The 20,269-nt window shown below is 37.6% G+C and overlaps 1 protein-coding gene across 6 annotated transcripts in view; it reads right to left on the bottom strand.

Moving 5' to 3' along the window:
- The window catches only part of LOC139749043 (mediator of RNA polymerase II transcription subunit 25-like), a 70,443-nt gene that overhangs the window by 11,867 nt on the left and 38,307 nt on the right, over window positions 1-20,269 (bottom strand). For 2 of the 6 annotated variants that reach the window (XM_071662457.1, XM_071662455.1), the window contains exons 12-17: window positions 16,966-17,133; window positions 13,876-13,987; window positions 13,587-13,676; window positions 12,196-12,428; window positions 8,181-8,231; window positions 3,429-3,677 (exon numbers count right to left, since the gene is read on the bottom strand). In XM_071662457.1, the coding sequence (XP_071518558.1) occupies window positions 3,429-3,677; window positions 8,181-8,231; window positions 12,196-12,428; window positions 13,587-13,676; window positions 13,876-13,987; window positions 16,966-17,133 (903 nt within the window). Of the gene's footprint in view, window positions 1-3,422; window positions 3,678-8,180; window positions 8,232-12,195; window positions 12,429-13,586; window positions 13,677-13,875; window positions 13,988-16,965; window positions 17,134-20,269 lie in introns of all 6 variants that reach the window. The other 4 variants (XM_071662453.1, XM_071662454.1, XM_071662458.1 and 1 more) reach the window with 4 other exon arrangements.

Raw genomic sequence — 20,269 nt, 5'->3', positions numbered from 1 at the left:
CAATCCCATGCATGCTTTGCTTTTCACCCTTCTGCATGTTCAGGCCCCTAAGTACTCAAAATCTTTTTTCCTCCACCCTCCCATCTCCAATTTGGTCTACCCCTTCTCCTTGCCCCTTACACTTCTGACACATATATCCTTTTTGTCAACCTTTCCTCATTCATTCCCTCTATATGTTCAAACTCTTTCAGCACACCCTCTTCATCTCTCTCAACAACCACTGATCTTATCACCAAAATTCTTCTTTATCCTTTTATTACTTACTTGATAAAACCACCTCACACCACATACTGTTCTTAAACATTTCCTTTCCAGCACATCCACATTCCTTTGTATATTTCCATCTATAATCCATGCCTCATATCCAAACAACATCATTAGGACTGCTACACCTTCAGTCAATACCTTTTGGCCTTCCAGTTATTGACTTCTCTTTCCTCAATATTCCCAGAACACCCGCCCCACCCTACAATTCACTCCCCCTTCCATGGTTCCATTAGCTGCCTAGTCCCATTCCATATATCTAACACACTTCACTTCCTCCAAATTTTCTCCATTCAAACTCACATCCCAACCAACCTGTCCCTCAGCACTGCTAAACCTCATAACTTTGCTTTTATTTATATTTCTCAACTTCCTCCTCTAACACATTCACCAAATCTCAGACACCAACTCTACAGTTTCTCACTTGAATCTGCAATCAATACTGTGTCATCAGCAGACAACTGTCTCACTTCCTAAGTCTCCTCATCTGCTTCACACTGCATACTTGCCCCACTCCAAAACCCTTGCATTACTTCCATCACTATCCCATCAATAAAAAAATGTAAACAGCCATAATGACATAACACAACCCTGCTGCAGGTCTACCTTTGCCTGGAACCATTCACCCTCCTCTCTACCTACTCACACACATGCCTTACACTCTTGATAAGAACTCACTGCTTCTAGTAGTTTTCCTCCAACAACATATATTCATACGACCTACAAAGCATTCTATCAACTCTTATCATGTGCTTTCTACAGATCCAAATATGGCACATACAAATCCATCTGTTTCTCTAAGTATTTCTCATACAAATTCTTCAGAGCAAACACCTAATGCATGTATCCTCTACCATTCCTGAAACCAGAATGTTCCTCCCTAATCTGATGCTCTCTACATGCCTTCACCCTCTTAATCATCACTCTCCCATACAACTCAGCAGGTACAATCAACAAACTTATACCTCCATATTCAAACACTCACCTTTGTCCCCCTTGCCTTTATATATACATTCTGACAATCTTCAGTAACCTCAACATGTTCCACATATACTTTGAATATCTGAACAAACCAATCAACAACACAGTCACCCACTTCCTTATCCACTTCAGCTGCCTAGCCACATTTCATCTTACATAAGGCTTTTACCCACTCTTCTCTTTTCACCAAGCCATTTTCCATGACTCACCTAGCAGACCTCCTTAATCCTAACATCCTACATTTGCAACCCTACCATCAAACAAATTCACCAAACCATTTTCCATGACTCACCTAGCATACCTCCTTAATCCTAACATCCTACATTTGCAACCCCACCATCAAACAAGTTCTCTTTTTTTCAAACTATTATCCTCCTTCCATAAATTCACTGACAATTACTCATTCCCAATTCTCATTTGTGCTCTTTTCCAACCCCTGCACCATCCTCTTGACTTCCTCCCACTTTCTCTTGTACACCTCCCAATCAATTCTAATCATTCTTGTAAGTACTGCCCATATGCCTCTCTTTTCTCTTTCACTAACAACTTTACTTCCCTATAAGTACTGCCCATATATCTCTCTTTTTTCTTTCACAAGCACCTTTGCTTTATCATCCTACCATTAACTACCCTTACACACCTACCCACCTCTCAACATACACATCCACATACTTCTCTCCTTCATACCAGCACCTTTTCCATAAATAGCCCCCCATTCCTCGCCTATTCCCCTGGCTTTATATAATCTCACCTTCTGCCATTCCTCACTCAATCTCACCTGGTATTTCTTCACATAAATCTCTTCTCCAAGCTCACTTACCCCCACCATTCTCTTCTCCCTACATTGTTCCTATATATATATATATATATATATATATATATATATATATATATATATATCCCTGGGGATAGGGGATTAAGAATACTTCCCACGTATTCCCTGCGTGTCGTAGAAGGCGACTAAAAGGGGAGGGAGCGGGGGGCTGGAAATCCTCCCCTCTCATTTTTCTTTTTAATTTTCCAAAAGAAGGAACAGAGGGGGCCAGGTGAGGATATTCCAAAAAATGCCCAGTCCTCTGTTCTTAACGCTACCTCGCTAACGCGAGAAATGGCAAATAGTTTAAAAGAAAGAAAAAATATATATATATATATATATATATATATATATATATATATATATATATATATATATATATGTGAATATATATTTTTATATATATATATATGTGAATTTCTGTTCATTAGCTTGCAGGAAAATTTATCAGGCTTAATCAACCTAGGATGTTAACCTTAACTTGGGTTGATAATGCTGTCATATTCATTTGTTAACTTTTTACTAATCATGAAAGTCAGCTAATCAGAGCACTTTTTGAGGATCTTCAGACCATGATGTTATGCAATTAACCAATCAGAGCACTGGTCACCTGTCTCGCTGCACTGATTCACTAAAGGTAAGCATTCAAGGTCATCAATCTATGTATCTATCTGTCTATCTATCTATTACTCTATCTAATGCCTGTTCTCTTCAGGAATTCCCTGAAGGGGTGGTCACAGCAAACCAGTCTCCATTACTGGTAAACTCCAGTGCCTCATTTTAGCCTTTAGTGTTTCACCCTTAACAGGCCAACGGCAGAGGGCAGCTCTAGTGCAGTGTTCTTAGAGGCTCCAACCTACAGTTCCTACAGAGTTTTTCTACCTAATGTGTCTACTTAATGTTTAAAGCTATTACTTCTAACTAATGCTCCCACCTAATGTTCCTACCCACCACTTCTATTTAATGCTTCTATCTAAACCTACTATTACTTCTATTTACTGCTCCAATCATTTTGCCCAAAGGCAGTGTTAACACATAGTACCCTATGCAAGAAAAATTAAGCTACAAAGAATTAGTTATGTGAGTTAAATGTTGTCAAGTGTTATGTGCGACATGGAAAAACTGCATTTTGTTGACAGAATGCCAGCAGTTCACGTGTGAGAGAGGCAGAAAGAAAAAGACAGCTACCAAGGTCAGAGGAGTGCAATCTGACAGCCACTAAAAAGCTGGATCACTTAGCAGAATGACAAGTAAAAACAACTACAAAGTAATAACTGTGCCAGCAAAACAGTAACAACCAGAAGAAAATTAAAAAAAGATAACACAGAAAGAACAAGAGAACCTAAGTTACAAAGTTTGATACCTTTACCTGCTGAAGAAGCTGCTTAAGCCCTGAGGAAGGCATAGAAGGCTGCATGATTCGAGGTTGGCCAAGGGGAGTATTAGATCCTGGACCTTGCTGTCCAATATTCATAGTCATGCCTGGTCGCTGCTGTAGCTGCTGCTGCAACTGATGGCGTATTGCTGTATGATGCTGCTGTTGTTGTTGCTGCTGCTGTTGTTGCTGTTGCTGTTGCTGTTGTTGCTGCTGCTGTTGCTGCTGCTGCTGTTGTTGCTGCTAGCATTTAAAAATATTTCATCATAAGAAGACAGCAATCTGGGTAAGAAATTTATCTTTACATAAAGAGCTTAAGATGTAACAAGATAGTTCAAGGTAATTATACACAACAGTAATAGCCATATTAAAAAGTGACAAGCATTCAATATGAATGAGGTAAGAGCACCAGTGCTGTAAGCTTTTGAATTATAAATAGGAATGCTCAGCATGAGAACTGGGCAAATGTCAGGAAATCTGCAAATTTTTACTCATAACTGGTAAACTATTTTTTCTTTATGTGACAGAGCATGGACAAAAATATGTCCCAATCATGGCCATATCAAATGAAAGGAAAAATAAGAGTATAAGAAGAAGAATGCAGGAAATTATTAGAGCTCCTCAGGTGTGGTTGTAGAGCAGATATTTTACCTCTTACCTTCTCATTTCGGTTTCCTTTCTAACCCTGTGAGTCTCAGTTTTCAAGTTGTATAAAAATTCTATTCAACCTTACACTTTCAAAGATATTCATATGACAATAAAAATTATTCAAGAAGTATGTTTCATCCACTAATATCACTCTAATAATCTGTATCAATTTTAAAGTTGTCACCAATATCTATTTGTATCTCTGACACCCATTCCTTCCAAGAAATCCCGACAAGGGGGTGGCCATGGCAAGTCTTTGTGTATCCCTGTCCTTTAATGCCTCCCTCACATACACCATTCCACACATTCTTCCACCATATTTTTCCCTCCAGAACTCTTCCATTCATATTTCACTGTACTCTAATCATTGTACTAAAAAGTGTAGCAGTAAGGCCCAAATGTCAAGTGAGTTTCCACTACACATATTTCATCATTCATTTTATGTACACCAAAAAAATTCATCACTGATCATCATTGTTCTACCTTATCTAATAAATCTTTTCTTGTTATAATCACTGATCCATTGATCTATCTATCTATCTATATATCTTACACATGTTCCTTTCTGGAACTCCCTCATGGGGTGGCCATGGCAATAGTCTCCATAACTAGTGAACTCTAGTGCTGCTTCTTAGCCTTTAGCACTTCACCCTTTACAGGCCACTGGTGAAAGGCAAGTCTAACGCAGTGTTTTCAGAGGCTTCTACCTAATTTTCCTACTGTTTACTTCTACCTAATACTCCTATAATACCTCCACAGCAGCAAAATTATCAAAGACTGTAAAATTACCAGCTGCTCCAATCAGATACACCATTGTCAAGGTATGGGGGGTGCTGGAAACACTTCCTCCTGCTGTCATCTTGGTCAACTTTCAGTGCTGGAAGAGTCAGTGTCCATAAAATCTCTCTCCACATGATCCAAAGACTGGTCATCATTGTCATGTAATTCAGAATCATCTGCCTGTCCTCTATATCTAGCTAAAAGCTACTCAAATCCCTTCCTAGAAAACTCACAACATAATGTTGTCATTGTGGCGACTCATTGTGGAGAGAAATTATCGCATACTACCAACTCAGAAACCACCTCAGGTAGGAAGGCAGCCTTGAAATAGAGGAGCAAAACTCATTGTGTAATTCAAGTCTAGAGGAGTCGCTAGCCTTGCATAAATATCCATCTGGAGGAGTTAAAGGATGGAAAGGTTATTGGAAGAAATAAAAATGAAAGATGGAGGAGGATTATACAGCAATTCGTAGTGATTAATTTTTTAGCTGAAAGCCCCAGGGTAACAACTTACTTATGAAGATATTCCTCATTTCATTGGGGAATAAAACATATTCACTACAGCTTTATATCACTATTTCTTCTTTTACATAAGACTCAAGTCATAGAGAGAAATCCTCATCAAGGTACGGCCATGAATGAATGAGGGCAAATAAAAGAAAAAAGAAAAGATTGACGGGTGGAGAAAGTTAAGAGATAAAACCGCTGGGAGGGGTGGAAGATGGATGTACTGGGTTATCTGAAATTGCATGGTTGTAACCAGGATGAAAAGAAGATATAGGTGCCATGTTTGAGGAAAGAAACCCAAATACTCTGGCTCTATGCATTAGAAAGTTAAACTGGAAGGAGATAAAACAGCCTAGAAAAGTTTAAGGCATAAAGGCCACTATTTGTGGGAGGACAAAATTGAATAAAAGGAAAGACTGGTGCCTCTGATGCAGAATGGGTTGTCAGAATGTGCCAGTGCCAAAAAAGTTGAAGAGAGTAAGTTCAAGGTTGATGTGACTTAAAATGAGAGTAGACAATGAAGGAATGGTGACTGTTTGCCTTTATGGACCAGAAAGTTTTGAGAGAGAGAGAGAGAGAGAGAGAGAGAGAGAGAGAGAGAGAGAGAGAGAGAGAGAGAGAGAGAGAGAGAGAGAGAGAGAGAGAGAGACAGACAGACAGAGAGAGAGAGAGAGAGAGAGAGAGAGAGAGAGAGAGAGAGAGAGAGAGAGAGAGAGTATACAAGTTTAAGTAGCATAAAGAAATACTGAGACTGAGTAAGTAATGGTATACTATGAGAGTGTGGGAAATAAGAAGAGTAAAAAGAAATGGAAGATATTCATGGATGCAGTGTTTAATCCTTTCACTGAGTTGGCTTGCAGTTACAGACTCACTCCCTTGCTAGCCACTGATGCAATACATATCATCAAAAAGGGTTTTATTATTTCTTGGTTGAGTTAAAGGCAAGCAAAACTTGTTCTACTTGAGAGTATGCACAGCACAGAATGTCAAACCCACCAGTTTAAAAAGGTATCTCCCCATTTCCTCAGGTTTCTCAAGGGGTGTGAGCAAGTATGGAGCATCCTGCACCAATCAGATCTTATAGCTGTAAGATTCTGGATGCTGCAACATGCATCATCAGCCAGCAAATTGGTTATGAGTGGAAATGAGCATATGGCATGCAGAATGTGCATGATGAACATATAAGGATAGTGTAATGGAATGAGGCAGATAAAGTTTTCAGCAAAACAGAAAATGGAGGTTTATGGATGGTTTCTGAAAAAAATTAATATGAATGAATGGAAGGAGCATAAAAGACAGTGACACATCATGGGCATGGTAAAAAAGAAAAAAAAAGTGAAAATGAGGAAAGAATTAATGAACTTTAGGTAAAAAAAAATTGTCAAGAGGCTGACACTGTGAGGAGAACAAGAAAAAGGTGACAGTGCAGACAGCAGTTGGGAAAGTAATATCATAGTTTTAAAAACTTTAGTATTATGTACAGCACAAATAACATCTCTCTAAATTATCAAAAATCCATGCTTGTTTGCACAGCAGCACAATAATGAAACATGACAGCTGTCAACCACCTGTAATGTCTTGTTTCCCACCTCAGGATGTAAGCTGACATAATGAAAACTAATAAACTAACTTATGTGAGTTATATGTCTTAAAGATGGGCAGCATTACTGCCACCCCTTGCCAATAAAAACTTAGCATTCATATCAAGTGTGTTTAGGTTACATAATTACTGGGTCATCACCACTGGAATAATTAAGGTCTACACATTACTTTCAAAAATGTTGTGGATATCTCCACTACCATTATTCAAACTGTACCTCCACTACCATTATTTACACTAAAGTTCATAGATTTGGTTTAAAGAATCATAACATAAATAATTATACCAAAATAAATAGAAAAAAATTAAAAACAGCAATAAGAGGAAGTGTTAACATGGTTAACTGGTTAACAATGACAGAATGCTGGTATTATCAAGCGACACCAGCAGTGTCTCATGTTACATCTTATAAATTAAAAAGAAATGCAAACAACACTGGTCAGAAAATGAAGAGGAGCAAGAACTGAGGTTAGCACATTGTAAACACATCTGGCCACCACCAGTTGAGCAAACAGAAAGAATGACTTTGGGAAGGGTGTGTCCTGCTATGTCAACCGCCCTGTGACACTATGGGCCTGGGCAGGTTACTGTGGGATCATTCAGCACTCTCAATTCTCAACTTCAGCTTTCTCAAAGTATCCTTAACACCTTAACTCCACTACTTGAAAATCTTTGAGAACTTGGCAACTCCTTTAGAGGAGCATCTATGCACCAAGTTTTGCCCCTCTATTTCAAGGCCACCTACCGGGCCTGAGTTGCTGCCAAAGTGGCAGTGCATGATAATTTCTCCTCAAAGGCAGTCATCCTCCAGCTATGTGAATTTTCTAGGAAGGAAAGTGAGAAGCTTTTAGCTAGATTTAGAGGACTAGGCAGATCATTTCAAATCTTGATGATGATCTGTCTTCAGGCCATGTTGAGAATGATTTAATGGACACTTGGCTCTTTGAGCATCGAAAGTTAACCAGGATGAGGCAGAAGAAGGTGTTTCTAGCAAAAGTAAAGGCAGTGCTGCTAGCAACAACCTGACCTTAATAACAATGCTTCTGACTGGTGCAAATGATAGTTTTCCAAACTTGTAAAATTCTAGTTATGAAAATTTCATCAATTGATATAACAAGAAAAGGTTTCTGATGTATGATAAAATAATAACAATCAGCAATCAATTCTCTGGTGAGGGTTGATAATGACAAAAAAATGCAGTGGTAACTTACTTGATAATCAGGCCTTGTTCCTGCACCTTTTAATGCAGTGTGATGAAACACCTGCAAAATTTTAACACATTATCAGAGTGAAAGTGGTGGACAAAACATACTTCTGATGAGAATTTCTTTCATGTTATGTGAATATCTCTGAAAATAGTATGTGGTCAAGTCTTTAAAGAACCTAAAAAACTGAGATTCACGGGGTTGGAAAGGAAACCTATGTGAGGGGTTAAAGAGCTAATTATCTTCATAAGAAAAGGAGACTGTAAATAAGAGCAACTACTAAATAGTGATAAGGTGGTGATGTCAATGACCCTCCTCTGTAATATTCCCTACAATAATAAACTTCTGTCTCTAAAAGCTTGTGAAATGTAATCTAATACACATATTCTTTATTCTGGTTTGAAGATTTTTCAAGGCAGAAAATATTTTTAAAACCTCCAAATAATAATAATAATAACAACAATACTATTTATCTATTATACTTTGTCGCTGTCTCCCGCATTAGCAAGGTAGCGCAAGGAAACAGATGAAAGAATGGCCCAACCCACCCACATACACATGTATATACATACACGTCCACACACACACATATACATACCTATACATTTCAACGGACACATACATATACATACACAGACATATACATATATACACATGTACATAATTCATACTTGCTGTCTTTATTCATTCCCATCGCCACCCTGCCACATATGAAACGACAACCCCCCTTCCCCCGCACACGCGCAAGACAGTGCTAGGAAAATACGACAAAGGCCAAATTTGTTCACAATCAGTCTCTAGCTGTCATGTATAGTGCACCGAAACCACAGCTCCCTTTCCACATCCAGGCCCCACAAAACTTTCCATGGTTTACCCCAGATGCTTCACATGCCCTGGTTCAATCCATTGACAGCACTCAACCCCAGTATACCACATCATTCCAATTCACTCTATTCCTTGCACGCCTTTCACCCTCCTGCATGTTCAAGCCCCGGTCACTCAAAATCTTTTTCACTCCATCCTTCCACCTCTAATTAGGTCTCCCACTTATCATTCCCTCCACCTCTGACACATATATAATAATAATAATAATAATAATAATAATAATAATAATAATAACAATAATAATAATAATAATAATAATTTTCTTTCTTTTCTTTCATACTATTCGCCATTTCCCGCATCAGTGAGGTAGCGTTAAGAACAGAGGACTGGGCCTCTGAGGAAACATCCTCATCCAGCCCCCTTCTCTGTTCCTTCCTTTGGAAAAAAAAAAAAAAAAAAAAAAAAGAGAGGGGAGGATTTCCAGCCCCCCCGCTCCCTTCCCTTTTAGTTGCCTTCTACGACACGCAGGGAATATGTGGGAAGTATTCTTTCTCCCCTATCCCCAGGGAAAAATAATAATAATAATAATAATTTTTTTTTTTCATACTATTCGCCATTTCCCACGATAGCGAGGTAGCGTTAAGAACAAAGGACTGGGCCTTTGAGGGAATATCCTCACCTGGCCCCCTTCTCTGTTCCTTCTTTTTGAAAAAAAAAAAAAAAAAAAAAGAGGGGAGGATTTCCAGCCCCCGCTCCCTTCCCTTTTAGTTGCCTTCTACGACACGCAGGGAATACGTGAGAAGTATTCTTTCTCCCCTATCCCCAGGGAAAATAATAATAATACTAATAATAATTATGATGACGATGATGATAATACTAATAATAATAATGATGATGATGATAATAATAATAATGTATATGAATATGTAATGTATATGTATGTATATGTGTGTGTGTGGGCGTTTATGTATATACATGTGTATGTGGGTGGGTTGGGCCATTCCTTATCTGTTTGCTTACGCTACCTCGCTAACGTGGGAGACGGCAGTTGAGCATAAAAAAATAATATTAATTACTATTATTCATTAATAGTTATCATACTTAACATTTTAATCACTGTTTCCTGTGTCAGCAAGGAAGCACCAGGAAGCAGACGAAGAATGACCCATCCACTTATATACACCTATATATACATAAACGCCCATATATGTGCATATACATACATATACATATCAACGTATACATACATATACATACACATACACAGACATATACATATATACACATGTACATATTCATACTTGCTTGCCTTCATCCATTCCGGTCGCTACCCCACCCCACAAGAAACAGCATTGCTGCCCCCCGCTTCAGTACTGGTGTGAGCACATGTTTTTCATATTACAAGTGTACTGTATTTCATTTCCCCAAGTAAAACTGAAAATCTAAAGTTGACCTAAAAGAGGGAAAAACTTACCTACATTCTGAAAATACTAGGATTTGATAAGACAACAGGGTGAACAACAGTGAAATAAGACAAAGTAAAAAATAACACTTAAGCTTTTATGCTATTAAGTACACAATGCAAGACAAGGAGTTTACAAGGAGAGTGTATGATAGTATGATTAAAGGGAATGGTATGAGAGGAAGACCATCTATGACACAAAGAAACAGAGTGGAAGAATACGGAAATGGGGGAAGAATGCATGGAATTGTGTAAGTAATGAAGACACATAAGGATGGATAAGTGGAGACTCTTTTCCTGAGCCCATTCCCTTGATGGGAGGTCCTGCAGTGAATGGACATCAGAGATATAGAAAGATGGATAAAAGGTCAAAGTGATAGACACATTGCTAATAACTATGAAAAAATCAATACTGAACAAGTGACAATATGTAGACATCTAAGATGATATACACAAAAGATACAATGTAGCAATAATGCTATGAAAAGGGATGAATGTGATGATAAGAACACAATCTTCATTTATGCAGTCATGAAAGTGATTCTGAGAGTAATAAACAAGTGATAAGCATGAAAAGTGTTATATGAAAGAGAGTACAACCTTACCATTAACTGGGCATTAGTTATTATGAGTGAATGGAAAATGACAGTGGAATGCAGTTTTACCCTCAATGTACCCAAAAAAAAGATATATAGACCTTGGTGGGCTTGAAAAATCTGAGCAGCTTAGGCTACCGCTGCTTAGCTTATAGAAAATGGAGTGTAGCTTATGTTGTGATTGTTCAGCAAGTACAGTATACAGTAGGCTGTCCTTGGATGACGAACTTAGCCTACTGAAGGCAGGGCCAACAGTTCTAGTGTTGACTGACAACCATTTTTTATGTTTAAAGATAACAACTGCCTCTCTTTCATACATGAGTTTCAACCCAACAAAACTATCACTCATGGATATGTCGACCCTATATTTTTTACCTGAAAATTTGATCTATACTGTTACGTAAACAAGTATCAATGGAAATAAGCGTGTAACAATGAAATGTCGCATAAAGAAGTCACTAAATAGGTACAAGGATGAAAGCCTACTAAGAAAAGATGTTACAGTTATGAAGAATATATGGCATCTGAAAGGGTGGTGATGAAGAGCTATGATAAGCAAGGCAACATATATGAAAAGAAGAGGAAGACCACGAAAGTGATGCAGGGGTGGTGAATAAAATTTTAATGATGACAGGTATTTCATACAAGGATATCAGATAAATCTTTACTGGTCATGTGTAAGTGAAGATAGATAGGTGAATGGAAGCTACATTCTCATGTAACAGTTTAAAGAGCAGAGTGAGTAATGATGAAGAACTGTAGTAGTGTGGGAGACCAATTCAATTTTTCATTCTTAATCATACATATAATCCTATATAAATGGAAATGGAAATAAAGATAAGAGGCTACTTAGCAAATTTTCTATTCTTACTAACACTGGCTGTATTCACAGCAAATCGTTGACAAAAAAATTTTAGTCTTTTCTTAAGAAACTTTCATATCTTGCCTTCCTCGACCATTTCTTTTCAGGAGTGTGAAAATACATAATATCCATGGTAAAACAATGAAAGATGGTAACAAATTAAAATAGTTCATTATGAACCTTTAGTTCTATCAATCTATGAATGTCACATGGCTTTTAGCAGACTAGTAAGAGCAAACACTTTGCATACTTAAAACAAAAGCTTAAACAACTGACCTGATTTTGACGTAATTGCAACAAATCTGGCTGTTGTTGTTGCTGTTGTTGTTGCTGCTGCTGCTGTTGAATGTTTAGAGTTGGACGTGGGGTAAGTTGCGCAGCCAAGACTGGCTGTCCTGTTCCCATCTGCACATTCACTGGTCCACCTGGACCTTGTTGACCCATGCCTTGGGACACAGTTCCACTTGTCATTTGTGGTAACTGGCCCCCTCCAAGAAGAGTGCTGCCCCCTGAAGAATCATGATGAACACTCGACAATATACTAAAGACTATGATATGTGCCAAGAACTAACCACTAAGCAAGAGTGTCTATCAATCATTTGTACTTTGAATTAGTCTAACTTGTATCTGTATGGGTGGGAGTTCATTCTATGTAGAGATCATTCTGCTTTAGAATATGCTAAGAAAATAAAGCCTGAAAATTCAGGACTCCTTAAATAGTCACTACTCTTATAGAGGTATTCATTCTATATTAATGCCATAAAAGGTGAAAACACTTTGCTTGCAAAGTTTCTAAGTCAAACATAATATGCTTTAACAGATTTAGTAAAACTTGGAGAAGAGGCAAGTCACATTCACCCAAGTAAAATACCTATTTGTGAATTACTGCATAATTGTATCAAAAATCATGTGTGTTTATGTATTTCATGATATTATTATGCCTTTATTTTTGGTTTTGTTTGAACTCTTAGATCTATGTGTGTTGTGTCACTGGTTACTGATTCAAGACAAGTTTCAAATCATGATGTGCAACATTAAGAAATATTAGGAGACAACTTTGTTAACCAGTAGTCAGAACGTTAAAATTGCTTTGCCTTTTGTTATCAAAACAAAAGCAGATATTACAAGTATTAGACATATGCAGGTTTTGCTTGGTAGGTGATAACTTAATTTGCGTAGGAAAAGGAAATGTGAGCCACCTCGATGGGCAGTTAGATTTGAGATATGGCTACATAACTGCAGAGGGAGTAAGGTTCAAGCTGGGGATTCTTAGAATGTACATTTTGTAAATGTATGTACAAAAAAAAGAAATTTTTATTTACCTACAGTCAATAATTTACAAATATCCTGAGACAAAATGAATATCAATGAAATCTACTGAGGTGGGATACACTGCAAAAGCAGTGAATAACTAGTTAATGAAAGGATGAAAAGAAAATACTTGTATCAACTAAAGGTTAGTCAAGAGGATCATCTAAAATCATGAGCACAAAAAGATATGATAATCAGAGGTATTCTTGTGAATAATTTGACAAGAGGGCTTGGGTCTGCCTTGATTTACAATCATGTAAGCAAAGAGTAGAAGTGCACACATTAGACCAATTTAGCCAAAACATAAGGGTTCACCTGGCAAAACATAGCATCTAGAACTATATGTATGAATATACCTTGGCTAATGGGCTGACTGAGGGCCTGGGTAAGTTGAGGGTTCTGCTGGATGATCATACTCTGGGTGGGCATGACGTTCATATTAGAACCTGCAAAGGAGAAAGGGTCAAAGAATGTTATCAAACACTACTACTTTTCCAGCAAACTATATTAGAAATAACTGCTACAGTGTTACCTTGACCTAACGAAAGAACACTCAGAAAAAGATGACCATTTCTTCCAACTATGGTAATGCCTATAAGGAAAAATTAAGACTTGCACCAGAACATGCTACATTAACAAGCTTACCTGCACCAGTGGGGAGTTGCTGCATACCAGAGGTTCCCTGTACCAACATGTGAGATGTCCCACTACCAGGTACACTTGGGCCACCTCCTTGTGCTATCATACCATTTGCTATCTGAAGGTAATCATGCATATATGGTGAATCTTTCTTTTCTATAACAAAAACAGGACCTAAACAAATATCCTTTTCATGAAATGAGAATATCATTCGTTGGTGCTGTGTGACATAAAGAGCCTTTACTCAATGGAATTAGTTTAAAAGAATTCAAATCTACTCCTGATAAATTAAAGTACAAAAAAAAAAATTGCCATAAAGTATTCTGCATTTTTATACACACATTATGAAAAACATCATCAAAACTGAGGAGATTCTTTTCAGCAAAATATGTTTTCATACACATGAAAAAATCATCAAAACTGAGGAGATTCTTTTCAGCAAAATATGTCAGAACGAGTCAAATCATACATGAGCAAAAAAGCTATAATCATCCTTATATAAATAAAACAGTAAACATCGAGATGCCATAATATGTTAAAATAAATCTTGCAATGAATCATGAGAACTACAGCCTAATTGGACTTTTCCTTATGATAGCAGAAACAGCATAAGCAAATGAATACCCAAATCAAGGCCATCTCATTCTTGCTATATACATGCTGCTTTAGAAGTGTTAGTGGGTGTGTGAACTGGGTGTTTTCTTAGAAGCATGTTTGTGAAAAATACTAAAAAGATACACAAGGATTTGTTTGTGGCACTTACAAACCTGGAGGGTTGATAGATATGTTCTGTGGAATATGTTATGAATATGTGATGTTATGGGAGGAAAGCTACTGAGTGAGCAAGACATGTGTGCAAGTAGAAAGTGAGGAGGGTGAGTGTTTCCAGGTGAAGTAGGGTCTGCAGCATGGGTACATGATGTCATCTTGGATGTTCAACTTGCTTAGGTAAGGGGTGGTGAAGGAGGTGAATGCAAGAGTCTTGTAGAGAGGAACAGAGAGGCTAGTATTTTAAGAACAACTGAGAGGGTGTAACAGCAATTTTGATGTAAGGGGTCAGGTATTAAAGATAGTTGATCAGAATGCAAGAGTGTAATGTAGCAGTTAGATGGAGTACCTAGTGACAAGAATGAAAATGGAGCTTCTGGAGCTGTGTGCTGAAAAAGCACTTGTGATTGAGAATACCCGGTTTAAAAAGAGGAACATGCATATGTTATATATGTGTGTGAGTAAGGTAGATGGTAGCTGACCATTAATGAATAGTGTACAAATTAACTGGCATGCAAAAAAGAGGTTTTTAAATGTGACTGTGCTAAAAAAAGCAGCTGTAGGGATTCTGATCATTACTTGATGGAGGTGTGGTAGAGGCTTTCAAAAAGTGGATATGATGCAGATAGGAAGAGAGTGGTGAAAGTGAGTGAGCTTGGAAAAGAAGCTTGTGTGACGAGATACCAGGAGAGACTGAGTGTAGAAGAACAAAAGGTCAGGGTAAATGAAGCTAAGAAATGGGTGAGAAATATGAAATAATCAGGGAAACAGCACATATGTGTGCAAAAAGTGTGTTGCATGTGGAAGGTGGGAAGTGAGAATGTCAGAAAGGAAAAAGGTTTGAGGAGTGGAATGATGAAATTAAGTTGCTATGTAAACAAAGACATGATATGAGAAAATACAAGAAGACATCTAAATGCTTTAACAGAATTACAGGGCTCTACTGACTGTGAAGAATGACTGTGTTGGAAAGAAATTACAGAACTTCTGAATAAGGATTTAAAACTGATGTGTTCAGCTGGGATCAATGGGATGGTATGGATGAATGGAAGTAAAGTATCAATACTGGTCCATCTAAGTGAAATATGTTACAGTCCAAGGGAAGGGAAAGACCAAAAGTGGTTGTTAACAGAACAATCTTTGGCAGACTAGCAACAGAAGTCTTTCATTTTATCTATATATATAACAAAAAGCTAGGGGCTTAAAATATAGTACAGGGTAATAAAGAGATACACCTTTTTTTCAGTCCAAACTGATGTTTTCTCGACGTATCTATGAAGTCAATGGGCATTTGATTTTTTACATTTAATGTAGGCATTTTCCAAATGAAATGAAAATTTAGCCCTAGAAGTGACACTGAATACTTCTCTCCATACCTAATGCCCATTCCCTTCAGGAACTCCCTCAAGAAGGTGGCCACAATAAAAGTCTCCATAACTGATGAACTCCAGTGCTGCTTCAGAGCTTATAGTGCCACACCCTCAACAGGCCAATGACAGAGGGCAACTCTAGCACAGTGTTCACAAAGGCTCTGACCTAATGATCCTACTGATTACTTCTACCTAATGTGTCTACCTAATGTTCATGCTCAATGTTCCAACTTATACTTCTACCTAACATTTTTATTCATGACTTCTATCTATTGATCCTACTATTTTGCCACAAGGCAGGGCTAGCATATGTTACTCACAGCAGAAAAATCTTGAGTTACAAAGAATAAGTTGTGTGAAATAAAATCTTGAGTTACAAAGAATAAGTTGTGTGAATTAAGTGTTGTTACATGTTACATGTAATAAGAGAGATTGTATGTTTGTGAACAGTCTGCCAGCAGTCCACATGTGGATGAGGCAGAAAGATAGGACAGTTACCTGGGTCAGAGGAAGGAAACTGGACAACCACTTAAGTGTTGGCTCACTACGCAGCCATCACTATCCTTTCCGATACCTAGGTAGGTAGTACCTGTAATGTATCTCCTTGGCCAGTAGCTGCATATTAACTATTACTTACCCACCTAATAACATATACTTGCTTCTGATGCTGAAAGTTGAAAGATTGCTCTCTGTCAAAGTAAAAGCATTCACTGTCGCTTCTAAGATTAGATTTTCATTCTTGTGGGATATGTCTAAATCAAAATTTTAATTCTTGTGGGATATGTCTAAATCAAATATGAAAAATCAAACAACCGAATGACCTGCCAAAATGGGTCAAGAAAAAGTAATTTTGAATTGAAAAAATGTGTATCAAAACAATGATAAATCAGAAGAGCATTATATTCATATATCTAAATCATCTCATTACCTAGCAGAATCACAAAGAAAGCACGCTTACCTGTCCTTTTCGAGCATTCTGGATAACACTCTTTATCTTATTAACGAAGGAGAACTGGTCAACTGGAATGAATCCCACATATGCCTTCTTTTCACTTGAGAACAACAGGATGATAACTTTTACTTCACTATGAGTTGGCGAAGCATGGGCAACATGCACACAACCAGCCTAAAAAGAAGAAGACATGTAAAGTACATATTCATGCTGCACGGCATGTTAAATCTTTTCACCAAAAGATGAACACTTCTTCCACAACTCCTTCAATCCACAATTTTTCTTAGTTAAAGGTATTCCAATCCTTACTGTTAAGTATTCTTCCCTAAAATTTGTGGACACTCCTAAGTGTTTCTCTATCTTTTGTTTCTTTAGAAATTAAATATTTGAATTTCAGACCTATATACATGAACTCAAATCTAAACATTTGCCTAAATCACATTCTCATAATTCATAACATCTATAACTAATGTCAACTGACTTAAAAAATCAAAGACTATATGTAGACTTACATCATAATCATAGTCTGCCCTTATTTCTCATATGTATTATCACATCTTCCATTCATGAATCCCAAAATATAACTCTACATTCATTTCAAAAGTGTACTTCCTACTTTCCACACACTAATAATTTCTCCAATTATTCATAAAATAATGCAATGTGTCTATAAAGCTAAATTCATATATTTTTTACTGAAAATGTCACACCTTTTAATAATAAATGTGGAATTGCTTGTCTTCAGTTGATCTTGTACAATGTCTTGTTAGTTTTTTGTTCACAACAGTCAAAACCAGAGGTATCTGCCTAACTGGTAATCTTATCAACATCAGCTTACAAGCCTACTATGACAAAATCATGGAATAATGTACAACAGCTTTCTGCACAACTACATGAGGGAATTCTCTAAAACACTCACTATCAACCCTCATCTATAACTGTCTGTCTTTCAAAAACTACGAAATAGACCTTAATACTATTGTCTGCCATGGAATGGCTGTTTTGCAGACTTTCTCTAATCCAAAGAACAATGCAACAGTATTAAGCTTACCAAATCCTTTCTATACATCACTTGATATTCATATCAACAAGTCTGTGGCAGAGTGAAACTTTCGAAAACCAAACCAATCTTTTGTTAATCATTCTATTTCACTAGTATGCAATGACAACTAGTCAGGGCAATAAGTCAACAGCATGTAGCAATGCTAAACACTTAATGCTTAACCCCGTGAGAGAAAAGTTGAGGGAAATTTTCGACAGAGATGAGCAGAAACTGGGTCTTACAAGCATTAAACTTCACTACATTTCGTCTATCCCACTGAAGTATTCTGTCCAAGCCTGAGTTTTTTGAGGAAGTAGTGTTAAGGAAAGATGGAGATCAAGTAAGAGAAGGAGCAGAATTGAGGGAAGTAGGGGAATGCAGTTTTGAGTAATCATGGTACAAGTGCATTTGGCTATAAGTGGAAAAAAGGAAATTGTTGATAAAAAAAAGGGAAGAAAGTAGGAGATAGGATAGAATCTCAAGGGACACCAATGTTGATGGAGAAAGGGAAAGAAGCTGATCCATTCACAACCATGGAGACAGATCAGCTAGAGAGGGAGGAAAGCTAAAAGAGGGGAACTTAGAGATGAGATCCCAATGTCAGGGAGAAGACTGTGAGATTCAATATGTCTGAGGATATGGGAGTTCAGGAGAGATTCAGAGACTTTGGAAATGGTATACATCAAAGCAACAGGACAATAAATAAAGGGGCTGTAATGGTCATCCTTGTCATGGATGGGATGTACCAATGCATGCTTCCAAGAAGAAGGAATAGTTCTGGCCTTTAAACAGAACCAGAACAGATGAGTGAGCAGAGGATTTACTGTATTACCAGTTGGTCTTACACTACTTATGATCAGCTCAATGTAAGCAAGTTTCCCAGAGTTTAAAGATGATCAACACTACTCTAAAACCACTCTATACCAATCTAATATATTGTTATCATTATTATACTCTGTCGCTGTATCCCACATTAGCGAGGGAGCGCAAGGAAACACACAAAAGAATGGCCCAACCCACCCACATACACATGTATATACATACATGTCCACACACACACATATACATACCTATACATTTCAACATATACACATATATTCATACACAGACATATATATATATATATATATATACACATGTACATAATTCATACTTGCTGCCTTTATTCACTCCCGTCGCCACCCCACCACACATGAAATGACAACCCCCTCCCTAAGCATGTGCATGAGGTAGCACTAGGAAAAGACAACAAAAGCCACAATCGTTCACACTCAGTCTCTAGCTGTCATTTATAATGCATCAAAACCACAGCTCCCTTTCCACATCCAGGCCCCACAGAACTTTCTATGGTTTACCCCAGACACTTCACATGCCCTGGTTCAATCCACTGACAGCACGACGACCCCAGTATATCACATCGTTCCAATTCACTCTATTCCTTGCACACCTTTCACCCTCCTGCATGTCCAGGCAGGACCCGATCGCTCAAAATCTTTTTCACCCCATCTTTCTACCTCCAATTTGGTCTCCCACTTCTCCTCATTCCCTCCACCTCTGACACATATGTCCTCTTTGTCGATCTTTCCTCACTCATTCTCTCCATGTGACCAAACCATTTCAAAACACCCTCTTCTGCTCTCTCAACCACACTTTTTTATTACCACACATCTCTCTTACCCTTTCATTACTTACTCAATCAAACCACCTCACACCACATATTTTCCTCAAACATCTCATTTCCAACACATCCACCCTACTCCGCACAACTCTATCTATAGCCCATGCCTCGCAACCATATAACATTGTTGGAACCACTATTCCTTCAAACATACCCATTTTTGCTTTCCGAGATAATGTTCTCGCGTTCCACACATATACTGTACTGTGTATATAAATATATGTATATACATATATATATATATATATATATATATATATATATATATATATATATATATATATATATATGTATATATATATATATATATATTATCCCTGGGGATAGGGGATTAAGAATACTTCCCACGTATTCCCTGCGTGTCGCAGAAGGCGACTAAAAGGGGAGGGAGCGGGGGGGCTGGAAATCCTCCCCTCTCTTTTTTTTTTTTTTAATTTTCCAAAAGAAGGAACAGAGGGGGCCAGGTGAGGATATTCCAAAAAGGCCCAGTCCTCTGTTCTTAACGCCACCTCGCTAACGCGGGAAATGGCAAATAGTTTAAAAAAAAGAAAAATATATATATATATATATATATATATATATATATATAT

The sequence above is a fragment of the Panulirus ornatus genome, chromosome 6 (assembly GCF_036320965.1).
Source record: "Panulirus ornatus isolate Po-2019 chromosome 6, ASM3632096v1, whole genome shotgun sequence".
Classification (NCBI taxonomy): domain Eukaryota; kingdom Metazoa; phylum Arthropoda; class Malacostraca; order Decapoda; family Palinuridae; genus Panulirus; species Panulirus ornatus.
This window is presented reverse-complemented; position numbering and strand designations above follow the sequence as displayed.